At 33.7% G+C, this 19,035-nt stretch overlaps 1 protein-coding gene across 2 annotated transcripts; it reads left to right on the forward strand.

Annotated features, from left to right (window-relative positions):
- The first annotated feature begins 33 nt into the window (after positions 1-33).
- On the forward strand, positions 34-18,765 carry LOC100247566 (cyclin-dependent kinase D-3). Of its 2 annotated transcripts, none has more exons than XM_002280577.4 (8): positions 34-284; positions 1,103-1,401; positions 1,486-1,594; positions 2,339-2,464; positions 4,675-4,910; positions 5,000-5,323; positions 18,051-18,188; positions 18,310-18,765. In XM_002280577.4, the coding sequence occupies exons 1-7, from the start codon at positions 174-176 to the stop codon at positions 18,112-18,114; spliced, it is 1,269 nt and encodes a 422-aa protein (XP_002280613.1). In that variant the 5' UTR covers positions 34-173; the 3' UTR covers positions 18,115-18,188; positions 18,310-18,765. The 2 variants fall into 2 exon arrangements, with proteins under 2 accessions (XP_002280613.1, XP_019082011.1); XM_019226466.2 differs by having other exon boundaries at positions 41-284; positions 1,352-1,401.
- The last annotated feature ends 270 nt before the right edge of the window (positions 18,766-19,035 follow it).

Consider the following 19,035-nt stretch of genomic DNA (forward strand, 5'->3'; position numbering starts at 1 on the left):
CTCAACATAACCAAAATACCCCTACTCAATTGCTTAAATTACGAAAGACGTTAGCTAGTGCTCAACTTTACCCATACATCCATCCCTGGGAATCTCACTCTAATGCCTCGGATTTTCTCGAGAAAATGAATTCTCAGGAAAATTCTTAGACCAGAGTGTACCAGACAGCGACAATGTCGGAGGTCCCAAATGTTTTCAGTAAGAAAGTAGCCGATCGCTACCTTAAGCGCGAAGTTCTCGGGGAAGGTACCTATGGAGTCGTTTCCAAAGCCATTGATACAAAGGTACGGATCAGTTTCTCTTATTGATTGAATCTAGGTTTTCGATCGCGTTTTGAATTTCCCTTGGTTGCCGAGGAAATGGAGGAAAAACGGAAGAGAACTTCTTCTTCTCCCCTTTCTTGACTATATTAGGTTTTTGTTGTTTTTGTTTCTAGTAATTCTGTAATAGTTTCAATTGAGCTTTGATTCTTTGCTGAGAAATAGAAGGAAAAGGAAAGGAAACGAGATTTTGCGTGTTGCTTTTTCTGTTGTTTTGTGGAACAGAGCGAAAAAAATCAATTTGACTGAAATTTTTTGATCTTCTTTACTTTTTAGCTACACTCTGTTTGGTTGGTGAGAAAATGATCTTTAGTCTTCTGCCTTTTTTTCTTTTGGTTTCAAAAGAAAAGATAAGGGAAGAAAATTTTTAACTGAGACATATAGTTGTACTAGGTTGTTTGTTTAGTTTTTTTTTTTTTTGTTTCAATTTATGCGTTCAAAAGTTACGAAAAATTTAAGAACTCAAAATCTTGATTTCTTCTTTTCCCCTCATTTTTATGACAACCAAACATATTAAAAATTTTCAATTGATTTTTGTTCAAAATTTTGTTACGTTCTTAACTTTGGGATACTGAAAATTGATTATGGGCCTTCTATTAGATTTAGTGATATAAAAAAGTTCTGTCTAGCAAATAGAGGAACAAGCTCAAGTATTTTGCTTATTTAGTCAACAAGTTTAGTGTCAAATACAGAATAAAAAAATTGAATCATCTTAGGCTGCATCAATCGGGTTACACTCTGTGTTTGATTTTTACTGAGTATTTAATGATTGGTATATGCAGACTGGACAGATAGTTGCAATTAAGAAAATTAGGCTGGGGAAGCACAAAGAAGGCGTGAACTTTACTGCTCTTCGGGAAATTAAACTGCTGAAAGAACTGAAGGATCCCCATATAATTGAGTTAATTGATGCATTTCCTCACAAGGGGAACTTGCATCTTGTGTTTGAATTTATGGAGACTGACCTTGAAGCAGTTATTCGTGATAGGAATATAGTCCTTTCACTTGCTGACATAAAGTCATTCCTGCAGATGACATTAAAAGGACTTGCTTTTTGCCACAAGAAATGGGTTTTGCATAGGTACTAGTTTTTGTACTGAGATGCAGGTTTTTTAGGTTCCTACTTGCTATTTTTATTAGAATGTGTATTGCTTATGGTTTACAGGGATATGAAGCCGAATAACTTGTTGATAGGAGATAAGGGACAGCTTAAACTTGCAGATTTTGGATTAGCACGTATCTTTGGGAGCCCTGACCGCAAGTTTACTCATCAGGTATGTTATCATACTAGTATGATGATCGCCTATCAAAAAAAATCATACTAGTATGATGATACATTCATTTATGTAAGTGCAGTTATTTTGATTCTCAGGTTTTCAAGGTCATATATAGATATATGTTACATCTTTGAGTTTCTCATAGAAAAGAAGCTTCTGGTTAGAGTTGGTATTTTTGTTGAATCTTAATACCAAAACCTTTGTTCAAATCCCATGTCCGCCCAGGTGCCACATGATGGTTTTACTTGATTCCTTCTGAACATAGTAAACCTGAAATATGTTAGGTATCAAGAACGCTGCTAACAAGAAGAGTTAAAACCTTGTGAAATTGAAATTCATCTGAATTCCATGGGACATTGATCTTTTTTGGACCATTTTAAGTATTGAAAGCTTATTTTAATATTATCATTTGTTGACAAATAGTTTTGGTGCTTAATGTTGTTGACTGATTTTAACAGAAGCTATTAGCAAATGTAATTTTCTGCACAACATTGAAATAATGCTGATTTTTGGGTAATATCTTCTGACATTTAAATGATTATTTAATTCCTCTGCTTTTCCTTTCCAAGGTGGCTGAAATCCAATTTTTTTGGCTGTAATTTTGCGATTTTTCACACATTGATTTTATCTGATAAGGAGTGGTTTTCTTCCCCAAATTAGCATCATCATCATCATTATTATTTATTGTTGCTATTAGTATTACTACTACTATTATTATTAACTCCAACTACTTCTAAATAGGTATTTGCTCGATGGTATAGAGCACCTGAGCTGTTGTTTGGCTCCAAGCAATATGGTCCTGGGGTTGATGTTTGGGCTGCAGCTTGTATATTTGCTGAACTTCTCCTCCGCCGACCTTTTCTACAGGTGAATCTAGATTGCCATGGTTATGAATTGCTTTGGCCTGTAGTTTGTATTTTGGCCCTTGGAAAATGCGGGTGTTTTTTTATTTTGTTATTTTTATTTTTAAAAAATTATAATTTTGACTTCATTGATTGTGGTTGTCTTCCATGTGTTAAATGCTGTATCTTAGTTTCATATTAATCTGGTGTAGTAATTTGATATAATTCCCACCTTCAAATTTCTTTGAGTCTGGTATCTCAAAAACCTTGAAGCTTCAAGTTGACAAAAATTTTCTATTACTAATGTTTTACTCGGTTATCCTTTATTCTGTCAGTCTTTCACATTGTTTATTATAAGCTGCATTTTCATAGCTTATTTTTGGTAAGCTTTTCAAAATGGCTTTATCTTTTGTAGAAAAGATTGTTATTGGAGAAAGACCTAATACATAATAGGTGGCTTGAGCAGTGATAACTATAGTTGTTCATGCGCGTTTGTTCAATCTAAACAAAATAGCAAAAAATAAAATAAAATAAAAGAGTGTTATTATAACTTGAATTTTATGTAAAAGAAAATGTTGTTATCCTATCATAAAGCAACTGAAACACAGAAGCGTGTATTTGCCACAATAGCATAAATGATAGTGCTATGGTAACGAGGGCTGAAAATGATACAGAAGGGTGTTATTTTGCCTATCCTAAAAAAATCTGAGTCCTGAAACATCTAGCAGGCATTCTCCTGTGCATGACAGGCTATTTTCATTGTTGTGAAGCATATGAACCTATTTGTAGTCTATGAAAACCATAGCAGCACATTTTGTGTATTTTGGAAGGAGTTGTCCTTCTTAGTGATTATGAACAGAATTAATTATATAAAATCCTAAAACCCATTCAGATAGGAGTGACCAAAGCATTATACTCTTTTCAATTAGTTTGACTCATCACTCTCCCTTTTCTCAAATTTTTAATTGAAACAAACAGGGTCTTCATAGCATTTAGCGCATTTTTGGTTATGTGACACCTCTGTTTACATCCACTACAAAAGCACTTAAAGTTTGGACATGGCATTCAACAAAATAGTCTGGTTTTTTGAAAGTTTGTAAGGATATGATAGAAAAGAGCTTCACGATGCTTGTTTTTCTATCTGCTCATATTGCAGAGCAGTGTCAAAAAATATATATAGATATATAAGATAGGGTTCTGATGGCAGAACAGTTCTAGGGGTTCAAAAGTCTTTGAAGGGCTCATATCTTCCAATTTTTTGAGAGCTTCATTATACTAGATTTTCTGCCTATATTTTGCATTCTATCGAGTTGGTTATACGTCCAAGCAAAAAGTGATTATATTTTCAATTGACCAGGATTTTAGTTTTCCAATACGGGTCCTTGGACCAGAACAGGTAATGGTGATTTTTGTGTTGGAGTCATACTATCAGATTAAAATGTGAATAATTGCTAACGCTTGTCCTTTCCTGATCCTCTCAGTTCTCTTTCCTGGTATTTCATAAATTTGTTCATTTGTGCATACTTGGACTTTTAGAATTTGCACAGGTTCTGCTTGAGGGGTTTCAGAATTGCTCCAGTATTGTTTAATGAGAATTGGTTCAGACTGCTGCTTGGATTTTCCTTTTGGCTGTTTCTTCAAGTAGGCTTTCTGAGGACCAAGTATTGAAGACCTATAGAAGCCTACATAAGTTCTGCAACAAGGACGCCCCTCAAGTGGTAAAGGGATGGGGAGGGTTTGTGGGAGGTTCCAGGTTCAAGTCCCAATGGGGACAGGTTATGCACCAAGGACACTCCTGTTAAAAGTATTTTTGTTGTGTTTGAACACCAACATGTCTTGTTGGCACTCTTTTGGGCTCTTGACATCCGTGTCTCTGTTTTCATTTTGTTTTGTGCTCAATTATCTTGGATGTCTTGCACTCATGTTTACTCATACTGTGAAGTCACTGTGTATATGACTGGTGACTGAACTGGTTATGGTATCCAGAAGCAAATATATCTCACAAGTTACATGATGACACCAAGATTTCTATTCCAATATGTTATCTAGCTTTCCTCTTTAACATCTTCTGTGTGAACCTTCATGGGATTTGGATTTTTTTGTTGCATTATGATGTTGCACTTCAGTAATATTTCTCATGTACAATCTAAACATATTGCTTTTAGGTAAGTCATTTTATTTTATTTATTTATGTTTGGTTTTTAACTCGTTGGTTGAAATTTTATTGTTTCATAGGGTTCTAGTGACATTGATCAATTAGGAAAGATATTTGCGGCTTTTGGAACACCAAAGCCTGCTCAGTGGCCTGATATGGTATACCTTCCCGATTATGTTGAATACCAATTTGTTCCTGCACCCCCTTTGCGTTCATTGTTTCCAATGGCCAGCGATGATGCTTTAGATCTGCTATCAAAGATGTTCACATACGATCCAAAAACTAGAATTTCGGTGCAGCAGGCATTAGAGCACAGGTACGCCATTTAGCTACTTTCAATTTTTATTGATTTAGAGTATTTACAATTATTGTTGGTTCTCTGCCTTCATATTTGTTTTCATTTAGGTACTTCACATCTGGACCTCTGCCTACAGAACCAGCTAAGCTCCCAAGACCTCACCCTAAGAGAGAATCTCTCAATACTAGGGTTTCAGATTTTAATCAGCAGGAGGGTCCTACTGTGTTATCTCCCCCAAGGAAGTCTAGGAGAGTGATGCCACAACGTGATGGATTTGAAGAAAATGCTCACCAAGTTGAGAAGAGTGATGAACATGTAAACGATATCAGACAGGCAACTGGTGAGAGAATGAGCTGGAATGAACATGCACCGATGTCAATAGATTTTTCTGTTTTCGGATCAAGACCCCCACCTAGGCCTACTATTAACAGGTAAAGGATATTATTTGGAATTCAGTTAATTACTATGTAAACACTGTTCTATAATAGTTTTGAACTTCTGTAGACTTCCATGAGCAGCCATGAATTAAGTCAAGTTTAGAAAAATATGTAGTTCAGTATTTTAAGATCTAATTTTAAATTGGGTCAAAATTGGCAAGAATGAAATTGAAATACTTTGTGGAGGTCCACTTAGTTTTTGCATTGGTATGCTGGAGTCTGGACTCAGCTATCTGACTTGTATAATTTAGAGTTGTTCCTTAATTGGTTTCAAGACACAGAATTTATGGTATAAAGGATGTGTTTTTGTGTTGCCATATTTTTAGTAGATTTTTGGATGGGTTGGGCTTGGATAAGGGAGCATCTTCTTAGCTCTTTCTTCTTTTATTCTATTTTCATCCTCATGGGTGCTCTATGATACTTCCTGTGTGTGTGGGTTGCCCTCCCTTTTATTAGGGGCTCTTTGATCAAATTTCTTTGTCTGTGTGTACGTGTGTAGATAGATAGGTAGATACATAGAAGACAATGTAGGTTTGGGATATTAACTAATAGTTTTGGAGTTTGCATCATCTCTGATGCAGAACAGCACTTAAATGCAGAATAATGTTGTCTACTATCTTTCAATTAGTGGGCTAAAGGTCTGGAAAGGTAATGTTTTTAGTTGTTCTTATTTTATTTTAGCAGTGCTATTTTTTGTCCAATGGTAAAAATTGCTTCAATGGTCATCTTAATTTTTTTTTTTTTCCGATTTCTTAATTGTGTTTTAATTTTTTTTCTTCCCTATAATTGGATTGATTTTCACCACACCACATACTTCTTTCTCTTCTTTCTTTTTCTCATTATTCAAATTTTCTTCACAATCTTTCTTCAATACCCTTGGAAAAAAATGGAAGATAACATTGTTTGAGATGGAGGAAATTATCTACATGAGAGTGGTGGTTTGTAGATGGAAGATAAAATTTGACATTACAATTGTAGCATTTGCACTGGAGAGCAATTGCTAGTACCAAAGAATAACATTGACATTGTTATTTTAGCATTTTGAGTTAGAGATGCTCTTAGGTTGTTAGTAAGGTCTTGATTGAAATGATTTCTTAGTGTCAAGAGAAAAGGTCTCTAGAGTTTCTAGACTGTAACTGATATAGGGTTTTGGTGATGTGCTAAAAGTATGAATAGGTTTAGGGTTGTAAAAATAGTATATTTCAAGGAACTTGATCTGGTGCATACCTCCTGTGTTTTTGCATGAAGAGACTTGTTCTCTCTCTCTCTTCCTCTAGAAAAATAAGTTTTGGATATGATACATTCTCCAAAATTTTTTGGTTAGTATAATAGAAACATAGGAAGCTAATTAAAGCTAACATAATACCAAGGATTAAATTGAAAGCAATCTCATATAGTTACGAAGGAATTGTTAGGGAATTTATTGACCTGAATTGTGTAGAGATTGTCAACCCTTATAATTGATTTTGCACCCTTTGAAATTGTTCCCACTGTGTTAGCTATCGGTATACTAAGATACTCGATATGTTTCTTATGAGAAATGGTAGTTATTGTTGATGTGTATCTTGTTTTGATTATGGATAACTTTCCGAACTGGTTATAGACTCATTGCTTACAGGATAAAAAACTCCTTGTTCATGTGTATCTCATTTTGATTATGGATAACTTTACAAACTGGTTGTAGACTCATAGTTTACAGGATTGAAAACTCCTTATTGAAGATCCCTAATGCACAATGTCACTTTGGCTAACCTAATCATGTAAAAGTGTCAAGAAGCTCAATGGTTATAAAATAATAAGAAACTTAGGGACAAAATAGTAAACATAAATTATCATCAGGATAAAGGAAAACCACTCACTTGTCGATCTCAGTCTTTGGCAAGGAGCACATGTATTTGGAAGCAAAAGAGAGTAGATAAACCCTAGGACAACCACTTGGAATCCCAAGGAGGGTATCTTAACTGGGATTCATGTGCAATATTGGTAGTCTCTTGTTTACCTTTTACCTCTTGCTGTTAATGAATTGCATTTGGAGTACACTGGTTTTACTTTAAGGCGGTAACCCGGGAATCCCCAAGTTTCGGGACAATGTGATTAGAAAAGTTTCTAAGCATCTTGATGGCTGGAAAAAGCCTTCAATCCATAGGTGCTGGTGTCCATTCTTTGAATCATGGTTAGAATGGCCTCCAGAATTGAAAAGATTCAGATAAGGTGGTTGTGATTGAGCTTGAGTGAGTCAAAGTGGCACCATTTGATTAGGTGGAATTCTATTGTTGTTTCAAATGCAAGGTGTATCTAGGTTTGGGTAATATGATCCTTGGAAATGGTTATGAAGGTTTTTGAGGCTGGTGTTTGTTTTGGCACTCCTGATTAAAAACTCATCATTCTTGCAACTATAGTTAAGATGCTAATATTACGATTAGGGAAATTGAAGTTCATTGATACCCTTGGAGAGCCATATCTCAAGGCATTTAAGATCTTTTCTGTGATACTGGATATATTTTTGGTAATGAACAAAAAAATTGGTTTCTGGGAGTGCCTTTGTTAGGAAAAAACTCTTTAAAACTGATTCCCTCAGTATTATATGGTTGCTTATGCTAAAAGTCTCCCAATTGCTAATATGTTAGTTCCTTTATAAATTTGCTCTTGTGATATTTCCAAATCTTTCTTTCATTTTTATACTACTAAAGGTCCAAGAAGTGTTTGGCTGCTTTCTTTTTCCCAATAATAACCATCTTCCTAATAGCTTTTACAATATATATTATACATGAAATTATATTTGAAAATAATTATTGCGCAAAAATAATAATTGTTAGTTTTCTATATGACATCCATAATCATAATTATGTCATTATTGTTATACAGATTGCTATTCTAATTATCTGCCCTCTCTTCAAACAAGATCCCTTTTCCAGATATTATTTATAAGACATGTTGTGTGTAAAAAGAATTATTTGAGCAATTAATGTAAAAACAATTATTTATTTCTATGTAACATATCTATTGTAATGAATTATAATAGTTATACCATAAAAGATGTTATGTATAATTTTTTTTCTGTATTATTATTATTATTATTATTTTTTGTGTTTCAATCATGTGTGGTAATTTTTTTTTTTGTTTTCATCCCTGCCTATTTGGAAATAAGTTGAGAAGAAAATTTGCATGTGAGTCATGCATACACATAGACATGTAATATATGTATGTGTGCACATACATATATTGCAATTATGAAGTATAAAGTAACACATATCTAATTATGAAGTATTGGAATTATGTATAGATGAGGCGTTAATGTTTATGGTAGTCTTTATTGATTAGCTAGGCTCTAAGTAGGGGAAGGAAGTTTTTTTTGTTTCTTTTTTTGTTTCTTTACCCTTTTTTACTTTATATATGTCTAGGGGCGCCAATTTTGACAGGATTCGAAAACAACAAGAATTTAAAGGGTTCAAGTTAAGTGTAATTGTGTTAACCCTTGTTCGAGTTTGATTGTTCAACCCATTTATGACCCATTTAACCCATATAAGTTTATTAATTTATACATTAAAAAATTATAACAATTAAAAATATTTATTTAATTATAAATATCATATGTAAAAAAATAAATAAGTAAACTTTTCTATATTTTATTGTAAAAATTAAAAATATTTTTATTAAAACATTAAATAAAATAATAAATAAATATAAAATTAAAAATTTTAATTTACTTTTTATATTATAGAAATATTATTATTAAAATTAAATAATTAAATTAATTAAAATTTAAAAAATTAAAAGTTGAAAGTTAAAGCAACTAAAAAGTATTTTAAAATAATATATTTATAAATTTAAAATAGGTTAAACTAATTACAATTGTTTTAACAGGTTATAATCAAAGTTTTTAAAGGTGAAAGCGTAAGGCGAGACGTTTTTGTGTTCGTGAAGCCAGGTGTAAGCCTTGAGGCGTAAGCTTTTTGAGCCTCACATTATATAATTAATTAATATTTTAAAATATATAAAATAAAATAAAATAAAATAAAATAGCATAAATAAAAACATGAAAACAATTCATTAGAATCATAAAAAAAAAAGCATGCTAGTTCCCTACTTTCACAAAAAACCATAACAAAGTCATAAAATAGAAAATAGATTCAACTATACTAATAGTTTCAAACTTTAACAAAAATAGAATATTTGCAACAACATCCATCATAGGAAACCAATAAGGATCATTCACAGTGTTGAATGAGAGACCTTTTGTATACATAAATCTACCAATTTTTCTACACATTTCATTCCTTTCTTCTTACTTCCACTTTGAATTCAAAGTACTTTGTCTAGGTTGTGAAGTGGTAAATTTATCCATAGGTCCCCTAGGAATAGGTTCCCCACTCCTACTCCCACTCTCTAATGTCCCTATTGTTTTAGACAAGACACTCTCATGCATTGAAGTTGGACCCATACCAATTTCTTGGAGTAATTAATTTCTTTTCGTTTTTTGATCCTTAAAATTGGCCAATGCCTTTTTGAATTCCAATCTAGCATCTTCACTAACTTTGTTGCATGGTTTCATACCATGATGAGTTCCGACTAAGTGATGCTTGAGTCTATTCACCCCTCCTACGTATCTTTGATTGCAAAATTTACATCTTAAATATTGCTCCCCGGAAACTTCAATAACATACTTCCACACAAAATCTTTTCTTGAATTTTTCGAATCGGAGGAACTCATTCTAAAAAAAAACACCAATAATAATATTCAAATTTTTATATAACAATATAATTGACTAAAAAATAATAACAAGACATAATTGAAAGGAATTTAAAAATGAAATACATAATTTAATTGGTTTAAATTTAAAAAAACCAATATTTTTTTAGAGGAATTTAAAAATTATACACAAATTTTAATTGGAATTTAATAATGAAATAAAGAAAATTTGGGTGGAAATTAAAATTAAACCAGAAATAAAAAAATAATTTTAAGCAGAATATTTAAACCAATTTACCAGAATATTTTTTTTTAAAAAATGGATGAAGAGAGAAACAAATAACGACTTACTGGCTGAGAGCTCCAATTGGTCAAAATGATTTAAATATATATATTGGATGAAGAGGCCGTTTGAGAGTTAATTTGATAAAAAAAATAAAAAATTTGATGAAGAGCCGCTTGCCGAGAGAGAGACGAGCCTCTGTGTGGACTATCGAGAGAGACGAAGAGGGAGAAAACCATGGAAGAGAGAGAAAACCATGGGAGATGAAGCCGAGAGGAGGAAAGAAATGAAGAGAGGGGAAAACATGGGAGATGAAGAGAGGAAGATCGCGAGTTCGTGACATACCTAGAGATGAACAAGAGAGATTGCCGCTGGAGAAGATGCACTGCGGTTGGTCGCTGCCTGAGGTTGAGCACTCCGTCACCGCTTGAGGTAGGGTTTCAATTTGAGTTTTTCTCCCAATTTGTGTTTGCCAAAGTTTTCAATCGGGACTTGGGTTTTGTTTCAGGAATTACTTAGGGTTTTTTTTTTTTTTTTTTTTTTTTTTAATTTATGCTCATGGCCACATCAGCTCCCACAAAGCGTATGCCTTCTTCTTGGAGCATAAAAGGCGCGATCAAAGCGCGCCTCAGTCACGCCTCACTGGAAAAGGCATACGCCTTTCAGGAGCCGCATTTTATTTCTTACGCCTCAAGGTGTTTTGGCCCCGCCTCATCCTAAGGCGCACCCGAGAAACGCCTTTAAAAACTTGGGTTATAATTGTGTTAACAAGTTATTATCATGTTAATAGGTTATTGACGTTCGACTTAACTCATTTATTAAACGAGTTAAATGGGTCATATCATGTTACTTATGTAATAAATAGGTTGTGTTCATGTCAAGATCCAAATTTTTAAAGGCGTTTCTTGGGCGCGCCTCAAGGCGAGCCTTGAAGCGTGTCTCAGGGCGAGGCGGGGCCAAAACGCCTTGAGGCGTAAGAAATAAAACGCGACTCCTGAAAGGTGTACGCCTTTTCCAGTGAGGCGTGATTGAGGCGCGCTTTGATCGCGCCTTTTACGCTCCAAGAAGGCGACGTACGCTTTGTGGGAGCTGATGTGGCCATGAACAGAAATTAAAAAAAAAAACCCTAAGTAATCCTTGAAACAACAACCCGAGTCCCGATTGAAAACTTTGGCAAACACAAATTGGGAGAGAAGCTCAAAACGTAATCCTATCTCAAGCGGCGACGGAGTGCTCAACCTCAGGCGGCGACCAACCGTAGTGCATCTTCTCTGGCGGCGATCCCTCTTGTTCATTTCCAGGTATGTCACGAACTCGCGATCTCCCTCTCTTCGTCTCCCATGTTTTCTCCTCTCTTCGTCTCCCATGTTTTCTCCTCTCTTCATCTCTTTCCCCCTCTCGGCTTCATCTCCCATGGTTTTCTCCCTCTTCGTCTCTCTCGGTAGTCGACAGAGAGGCTTGTCTCTCTCTCTCGGCAGTCGGCTTTTCATCAATTTTTTTATTATTATTTTTTTTATCAAATTTACTCTCAAACAACCTCTTCATCCAATATATATATATTTAAATCATTTTGATCAATTGGAGCTCTCAGCCAGTAATTCGTTATTTGTTTCTCCCTTCATCCATTTTTTTTAAAAATATTCTGGTAAATTGGTTTAAATATTTTGCTTAAAATTAATATTTTTATATTTCTGGTTTAATTTTAATTTCCACCCAAATTTTCTTTATTTCATTATTAAATTTCAATTAAAATTTGTGTATAATTTTTAAATTCTTCTAAAAAAATATTGGTTTTTTAAAATTTAAACCAATTAAATTATGTATTTCATTTTTAAGTTCCTTTCAATTATGTCTTGTTATTTTTTTTTAGTCAATTATATTGTTATATAGAAAATTGAATATTATTATTGGTGTTTTTTTTTAGAATGAGTTCCTCCGATTCGAAAAATTCAAGAAAGGATTTTGTGTGGAAGTATATTATTGAAGTTTTTGGGGAGCAATATTTAAGATGTAAATTTTGCAATCAAAGATGCGCGGGAGGGGTGAATATACTCAAGCATCACTTAGCCAGAACTCATTATGATGTAACAAAGTTAGTGAAGATGCTAGATTGGAACGCAAAGAGACATTGGCCAATTTTAAGGATAAAAAAACGAAAAGAAATGAATTGCTCCAAGAAATTGGTATGGGTCCAACTTCAATGCATTAGAGTGCCTTGTTTAAAACAATAGGGACATTAGGGAGTGGGGAACCTATTCCTAGGGGACCCATGGATAAATTTACCACTTCACAACCTAGACCTAGTTCTTTGAATTCATAGTGAAAGCAAGAAGAAAGGAATGAAGTGTGTAGAAAAATTGGTAGGTTTATGCATTCAAAAGGTCTCCCATTTAACACTGTGAATGATCCTTATTGGTTTCCTATGATGGATGCTGTTGCAAATTTTCTATTTTTGTTAACGTTTGAAACTATTAGTATAGTTGAATCTATTTTCTATTTTATATGGTTTTTTGTGAAAGTAGGGAACTGGTATGCTTTTATTTATTTATTTATTATTATTCTAATGAATTGTTTTCATGTTTTTATTTATGTTATTTTATTTTATTTTATATATTTTAAAATATTAATTAATTATATAATGTGAGGCTCAAAAAGCTTACGCCTCGCCTCACGAACACAAAAACGTCTCACCTTACGCTTTCGCCTTTAAAAACTTTGGTCAAGACGACTTTACATGATTATTAAATGAATCGTATCCGAGTTGAATAAATTTTCACTATTTTTTTACCTCAATCGGACACGTTATTACCCATTGCCACTCCTATATATCCCCTATATGTTGTGCTCTTTTGTAGATGTTTTTTAAATAGATATTTTTTGCTTGCCTATAAAAAATGTCTAATTACGATAGATGTTGAAGGTAAAAGGGGAAAATATAAGGCTTGCATGATTGTCTTATGCATGTAAATATTTAAAACTTGAGTTTTGATGGGAGCAACTTAACAAGATATGATACTTCAATGTTGCTTGGTTGGGTTCTTGTGACTTACCCAATCCTCGGTTCTTGGGGTAAAAATTGCATATTTGTGGTTTTCCTTGTTCTTGTGAGGCGGAGTTAGCTACTTTCCACATTATAAAAAGAAAAGATACATTAATGCATAGTTTCATCATGAAGCTTCCTGAAATTTTAATTATAAATTTATGTTCCAAGTTTCAACTAACTCATTTAGAGAAGATACCATTATTGCAAAATTTTTGGGTAAAAAAACAGACAACTATATACTTGCATGAAGGTGGACATATATGTTCATATTTTCCATGTTCAATAGAAATGAATTTGTTGTTTTGATTAAAAAAAAAGAAGAAGGATAATTTCACTTACCTCCTTAGAGGTTTTAGTTAAATACAACTAACTTTAATTGGTTTGAAAATTCGTCAAATACCTTCCTTATAGAGAGGAGCTGAGTGAAAATATGAAATAAGAAGACTAGGGGAAGCATGTGATGAAATTTCAAAAACCAATGGGGGTTGGGTGTATTTAGCCAAAACCTCAGGGGAGGTCAAGGAAATTAACAAAAAAAAAAAAAAAAACATTGGCTATCTTCAAAGTTCTAACTCATTAATGCTCCTACCAAAAAGGAAAAAACTAAGAAGGCAAATTTAGATTTAGCAAAAGTTTCTTTTATATATTTCTTACTTTTAACTAATATAAAATACATATATATGCATGCGTTTGGAAAAAGTGTCTTCATTCTACATTTATCATAATTCTTAAAATTAATATTCGGATCACTCAAAGTCTTCGTTCTACTCTTGCCAAAGTCTTTATTTACAACTTTTTGGAATGGGTTTAGGGTGTATGTAGGAGATTGCTCTTTGTCCATGATTGATTTTATTGATTGGTTGAGCTTTAAGTAAGACGTGGGTGTTGTTTCTTGTGTAACCCTTAGTTGTGTTTGGCTTATTGGTGCCATGTTTACACCATGTATGTGTTTTGTCTTTGATAGGCATTTTTAATATAATTGATTTTTGCCTATTAAAAAACAAAAATCATTTCATTCTAACAAACATCTTCTATATTTGTTGGAACAATGATCATGTTGTAAGGAATGAACACTATTAGATGTAAAGAGATGGGGATGAAAGATGATCCTTTGAAAAAGTAAATCAAATATAACGGAAAAAAAAGAAAAAGAAAACATTCGATGTCTCTAATATTTAAGTAGGTTGGTTGCCCCTAATAAAAATCTCTTAAGGAACCAAAGCCCCTCTTAGCCAAACGAACCACCACTTGATATCTAGGTCTTTGCATAAAGAATATATAAGATCTTTGTCATTGTTATGAATCCTCCTTGGCTGAGTAAGACACTAGGGACCTGTATCTCTTAAGGAGGCTCATGAAATAAATAATTGTGGGATCTTTCCAAAATAAAGTATCTCGCATCTACGGTAGCCATGTTCAAACCTTCCTAAAGAGCTAAAAAGTCCAATTATCAATAGAAACTCATCTACTAGTCAGTTGGGACATTCTTGTGATCTTTCTTTTATAATATTTAATAATTGGCCAAATGCCTAATTGGCTTGAACTCCCCAAAATGTGATCATCAAATTTAACTTGAAGGAAACAAAATGCGATAGCCCGAGGGTAGGTAATTTCCTTAGTCCTTTGATTACTTGTGCAAATTAGGAATATTAAAGGGGTGGGTTTGGAATGGATCATGCTCCTCCCAACCTTGCTCTTGTTGAGAAATGATTGTTCTCAGCGTAACAACCGAACAAGGTAAAAAATCAGTCACTATGAAAACCCAAAACCTAATTTTAAGGAGAAAACTTCTATTTCAATATAATTCATTGTTGTTTCCTATCAAAAAAAAAAAAAAAAAAAAAAGGGAAAAACAATCTTTTAACCTTAGGTTTTTTTTTTTTTTGAGATTAGAAATAGAAGATGTATTAATTAAAGTGAATAAAAACATGAGACAAATGAGAAATTCTTCCCATGATATACAAATGTGATCAAAAGACCCAATGAAACCTCCACTTTACAAGGAGGACCATACGAAAGGAATGTACTCTTTAATTACAGCTAATCTGATCTCAGAAACAAAAGCTCAAATTTTAGGGCAAACCAATCCCAAAAGCATAATATGAAAGACAAAAACACACCAGACAAAATCCCACTATGGATGCTTTGCAAGAATCATGAACAAAACTAGACAAAAATAACAAAATAAAGGTTAGAGAAAGAGATAATTGATGGTAATTGAGGTGAGAAGGGGCAACATGCAAAGAGATCTCACCGAAACAACTGCTGCAACTGATGATAATCTTTTCTTTCCCATGTTTCCCAACAATCAAAAAGGAGGTTTGAGAAGGAAATTCAAATCTTTGGTTGGGAAATGTTTAATAGCATCCACAGCTTTGGATTTCTGAAGCAAGAGGTGGGTAATGGAAATTGCATTGCATTTGTGGAGCAAGAGGCAAGATATGGAGAATGCTGATAATAGTAAGAGAGGAGAATGAAGAGAGAAAATGAAAGGTGATTAGGGATTGTAATGTTGGTTTTATTTATTTATTATTATTATTATTATTATTATTTTTTAATGGCATGATGGTAGGTTATATAAGAAAGATACCAAAGTAAATTTTCAATTTTATCTGGGTTGGAGGGGGGAGCAAAGCAGTAGATTACTATGTCCTACATCAAACCTGATTCAGTTATTTTGCTTATTTTTATTTTACTTATTATTTCCAAACCTGCCTCTTCCCCAATTACGCCTTCTCTAAATTGTCCTAGAAGGGGTGGGTTGGAGTAGGTCACCCGAAAATTCTGCCCAATTGTCATCACCAGTGCAAGCAACTTTCTAATTCAAAAATATCGGATGAGACTTAATGGAATGTCAAGGAACTCCTTGCTGACTGACATCTAAGATGCAAGGAAGTGTATTTTATCCCATAACTCCTCCGTGGAACCAATCCTATTCTAAAGAATCATTGCATTCCTCTCTAACCAAGACAAATCAAATCATTGCTGGGGTCACTAACCCTATTCATCTCTCCTTGGTGTGATCCTTGTGAGAAATGGTCAACACGTTGTTGATCTGTTAGGAACAACACTAATTATTCTAGTTAAAGGTGAAAGCCTTTGCCATAGGTCATAAGAGGGTAATTTTGAAACAAGTAGTTAATTGATTCCCCTCCCTGCTACCCAAACATGTGGCACAATCATGGACATAGCAATGACATTATATTATGTGTGTATACTATGCATCTAGGAGATTTCTTGGTACTCATATGTACATTATGTATGTAACCATGTTGTATAACTGGCAATATATATTTTGATTATTTATCTCAACTATATATTACTTTGGTTAATTATTCTAGAACTTTATATTAGGAACTGCATTACTCTTAGCAATCAAATAACTTGGAACAGGGAGCTGTTCCTCCAATGCCTACTTACTACCTCTTAATTTTGTAATCCATTGGTACAATGACAGAAAACAATTTATTTGTGTGAGAAATCTTGATTATAAGTCACAGATTCATGAGCAGGGCTCCACTTTAGACGTGTCCATGCTACACGGTGCAAGATCCTAGGGGCATTATCCTTCTATTTTTTATAAGCCAGCCATCAGATGATCCTACTGGCTTATTCATCTGATATCTGAGATTTCATTTCCATCAATTTGTCTAATCTTAATATTGAAGGAGAATCTGTTCTTGGTTAGCTATGATAGATGAGTTTTGTGTTTATTTATTTTATTAACAACTTTTTTTAGTTGTTTCCATGGGCTTTGGATTATAGACTATGACAGTCATAGATGTGTCATAATTTGATTCTACTCTCTTGGTTTCCTACATCAGCTAACTCAGGGGCAGACCTGTTATTTAGTACTATTGTCGAGTAGATCTGTTAACTAAGAGGAGAGCAGTTGACTCCTTATTAGTAGGCAAGTAGCAGTAGTAGTACAGGTGATGGTGGTGGTTTTGGTATTTGGTAGCGGTTAGATCTTAGATGGTTAGCATGTTGCCCTGGTAATGCTTGAAAAGTTTGTGGGTAGAAGACCAAAAAAGTGCGTCTGTGGCTAAATCAAATGATCTAGACTAACATCACAAACATGTGAACTCCAGTTTGCTTGGATACATAATTAATTGGTTTCTGGGTTAATGTGCTTTACTTTTAGGTTTTAATGGAAGTTGTTATTGGTTTGAAATCATTCCTGAATTCTTAATTTTGGCATATTAATATGTTGTTGATGACTCGACCATGGATCCAAAGTTGATTTTTACAAGTTTCTTTTGTTGGTTCGACTCAGCTTATGGCTGCATTTCTGGCTAAAGATTCCCCCAAATCTAGATGGACGTAAACTTGTTCTCATTCTCATCCCATCTTTTGTTAGTAAAGCCAGAAAAAAAAAAAAAAAACACCAAAAAAAAGGAAAAAAAAAGCATGTAAAATCAGGATACTAGTAATGAGCAAGAAGAATGGTTAAAACCAATTATGTATTTAGGTGACTTAACCCCAGTCAATTTCCTTTTCCTTATCTGTGTGCTAAGTGGGGAAAAGAATTATGACCTTTTGGCACCATCCTTTGTGTAATTGAATGCAATAAGACGACAATATATGTTCTGCAACTTATGTGCACCTATCTCGCAAGTTGTAAGGCCAAAAAATTTTAGTTGATTCTTTTTTCTAAGGTTAGACAATGTTATCTGATTCTTTTGTTTCTTGCCCTCTTGTGCAGTGCTGATAAATCACGCCTAAAAAGGAAATTAGATCTTGAATTCCAACAACCTGATCAGGACTGATATGTTATACCTATCTATTCTAAAGTTTGACCATTATTGAAGGGATGCATTGCTGTTGGACATGCATTCATGAGGTATGTAGTGAAGCTCTTAGAAATTGATTGTAACTTCCTTGTTCTTGCCATCTTTTTCGCTAAATCTAGGTTCAAGCACTTTGTTCATTATTTTCTGTATTGAAATTGTTATGTTATGCAGATCTTGGTGGAGTGGAAGGTCATCACCATGTCATCAGATTGAAGTTATGGTCCTTGAAAAATTGTAAAAAGAAAAATTCCTTTTTCACCATCTCAGAGGATTTGTTGCATGCTATTGCACTTGGAGTTCAAAATTTTGAAGGCATTTCTTTTTATAATCGATGCTGGAGAAAATAGTCCATTCATAGGTTTGGGATAATAAAATTCTAACATTTATTTTATATGTTACCGAGTCTCTACCTTGTCTTTCCCTAAACGCACAGGCCCAAAAATGTTGTAGGCGGACTGTAACTTTCCTGTTTTTGTTGAACAAACGTTGGGATCCTAAGACAGATTACCTTGAAATGGTGTTTGTTTCTGTTCTAAAAGGTTGGTTTATTGGATGATGGCTGTCAGACCTATATTGTCGTGTTTCAGACTATGACAAATGAAATAATTCTATGCTTTGATTGGTGTTTGGGATTCTGTCTTCTTTTGATGGGCTTATTTTGTTTGGATGATCCATCTTATATTTTGCTTAAATGAGTTCTAACGAGCATTATTGGGAGATTTACAGCATACCCGGTTTTCTGAACGCGTTTATCATCGTTTCTATTTTGTAAAATAAGGAACTTTTTTCAGAAATATGGGCATCTGACAGCATATTAATCTCAGATGAAAACAGGTGGGATAGTTGAGCCAACAGGATTTTTTTTTATTGATTCTTAATCTGAATATCTAAAGCTCC

This window comes from Vitis vinifera, chromosome 17, assembly GCF_030704535.1.
Source record: "Vitis vinifera cultivar Pinot Noir 40024 chromosome 17, ASM3070453v1".
NCBI classification, from domain to species: Eukaryota; Viridiplantae; Streptophyta; class Magnoliopsida; order Vitales; family Vitaceae; genus Vitis; species Vitis vinifera.

Coding starts and splice junctions, on each gene's coding strand:
- LOC100247566 (XM_002280577.4), top strand. CDS start 174: ATGTCGGAGGTCCCAAATGTTTTCAGTAAGAAAGTAGCCGATCGCTAC. Junction 1,595..2,338: donor ACCGCAAGTTTACTCATCAG/GTATGTTATCAT, acceptor ACTTCTAAATAG/GTATTTGCTCGATGGTATAG. Junction 2,465..4,674: donor TCCGCCGACCTTTTCTACAG/GTGAATCTAGAT, acceptor ATTGTTTCATAG/GGTTCTAGTGACATTGATCA.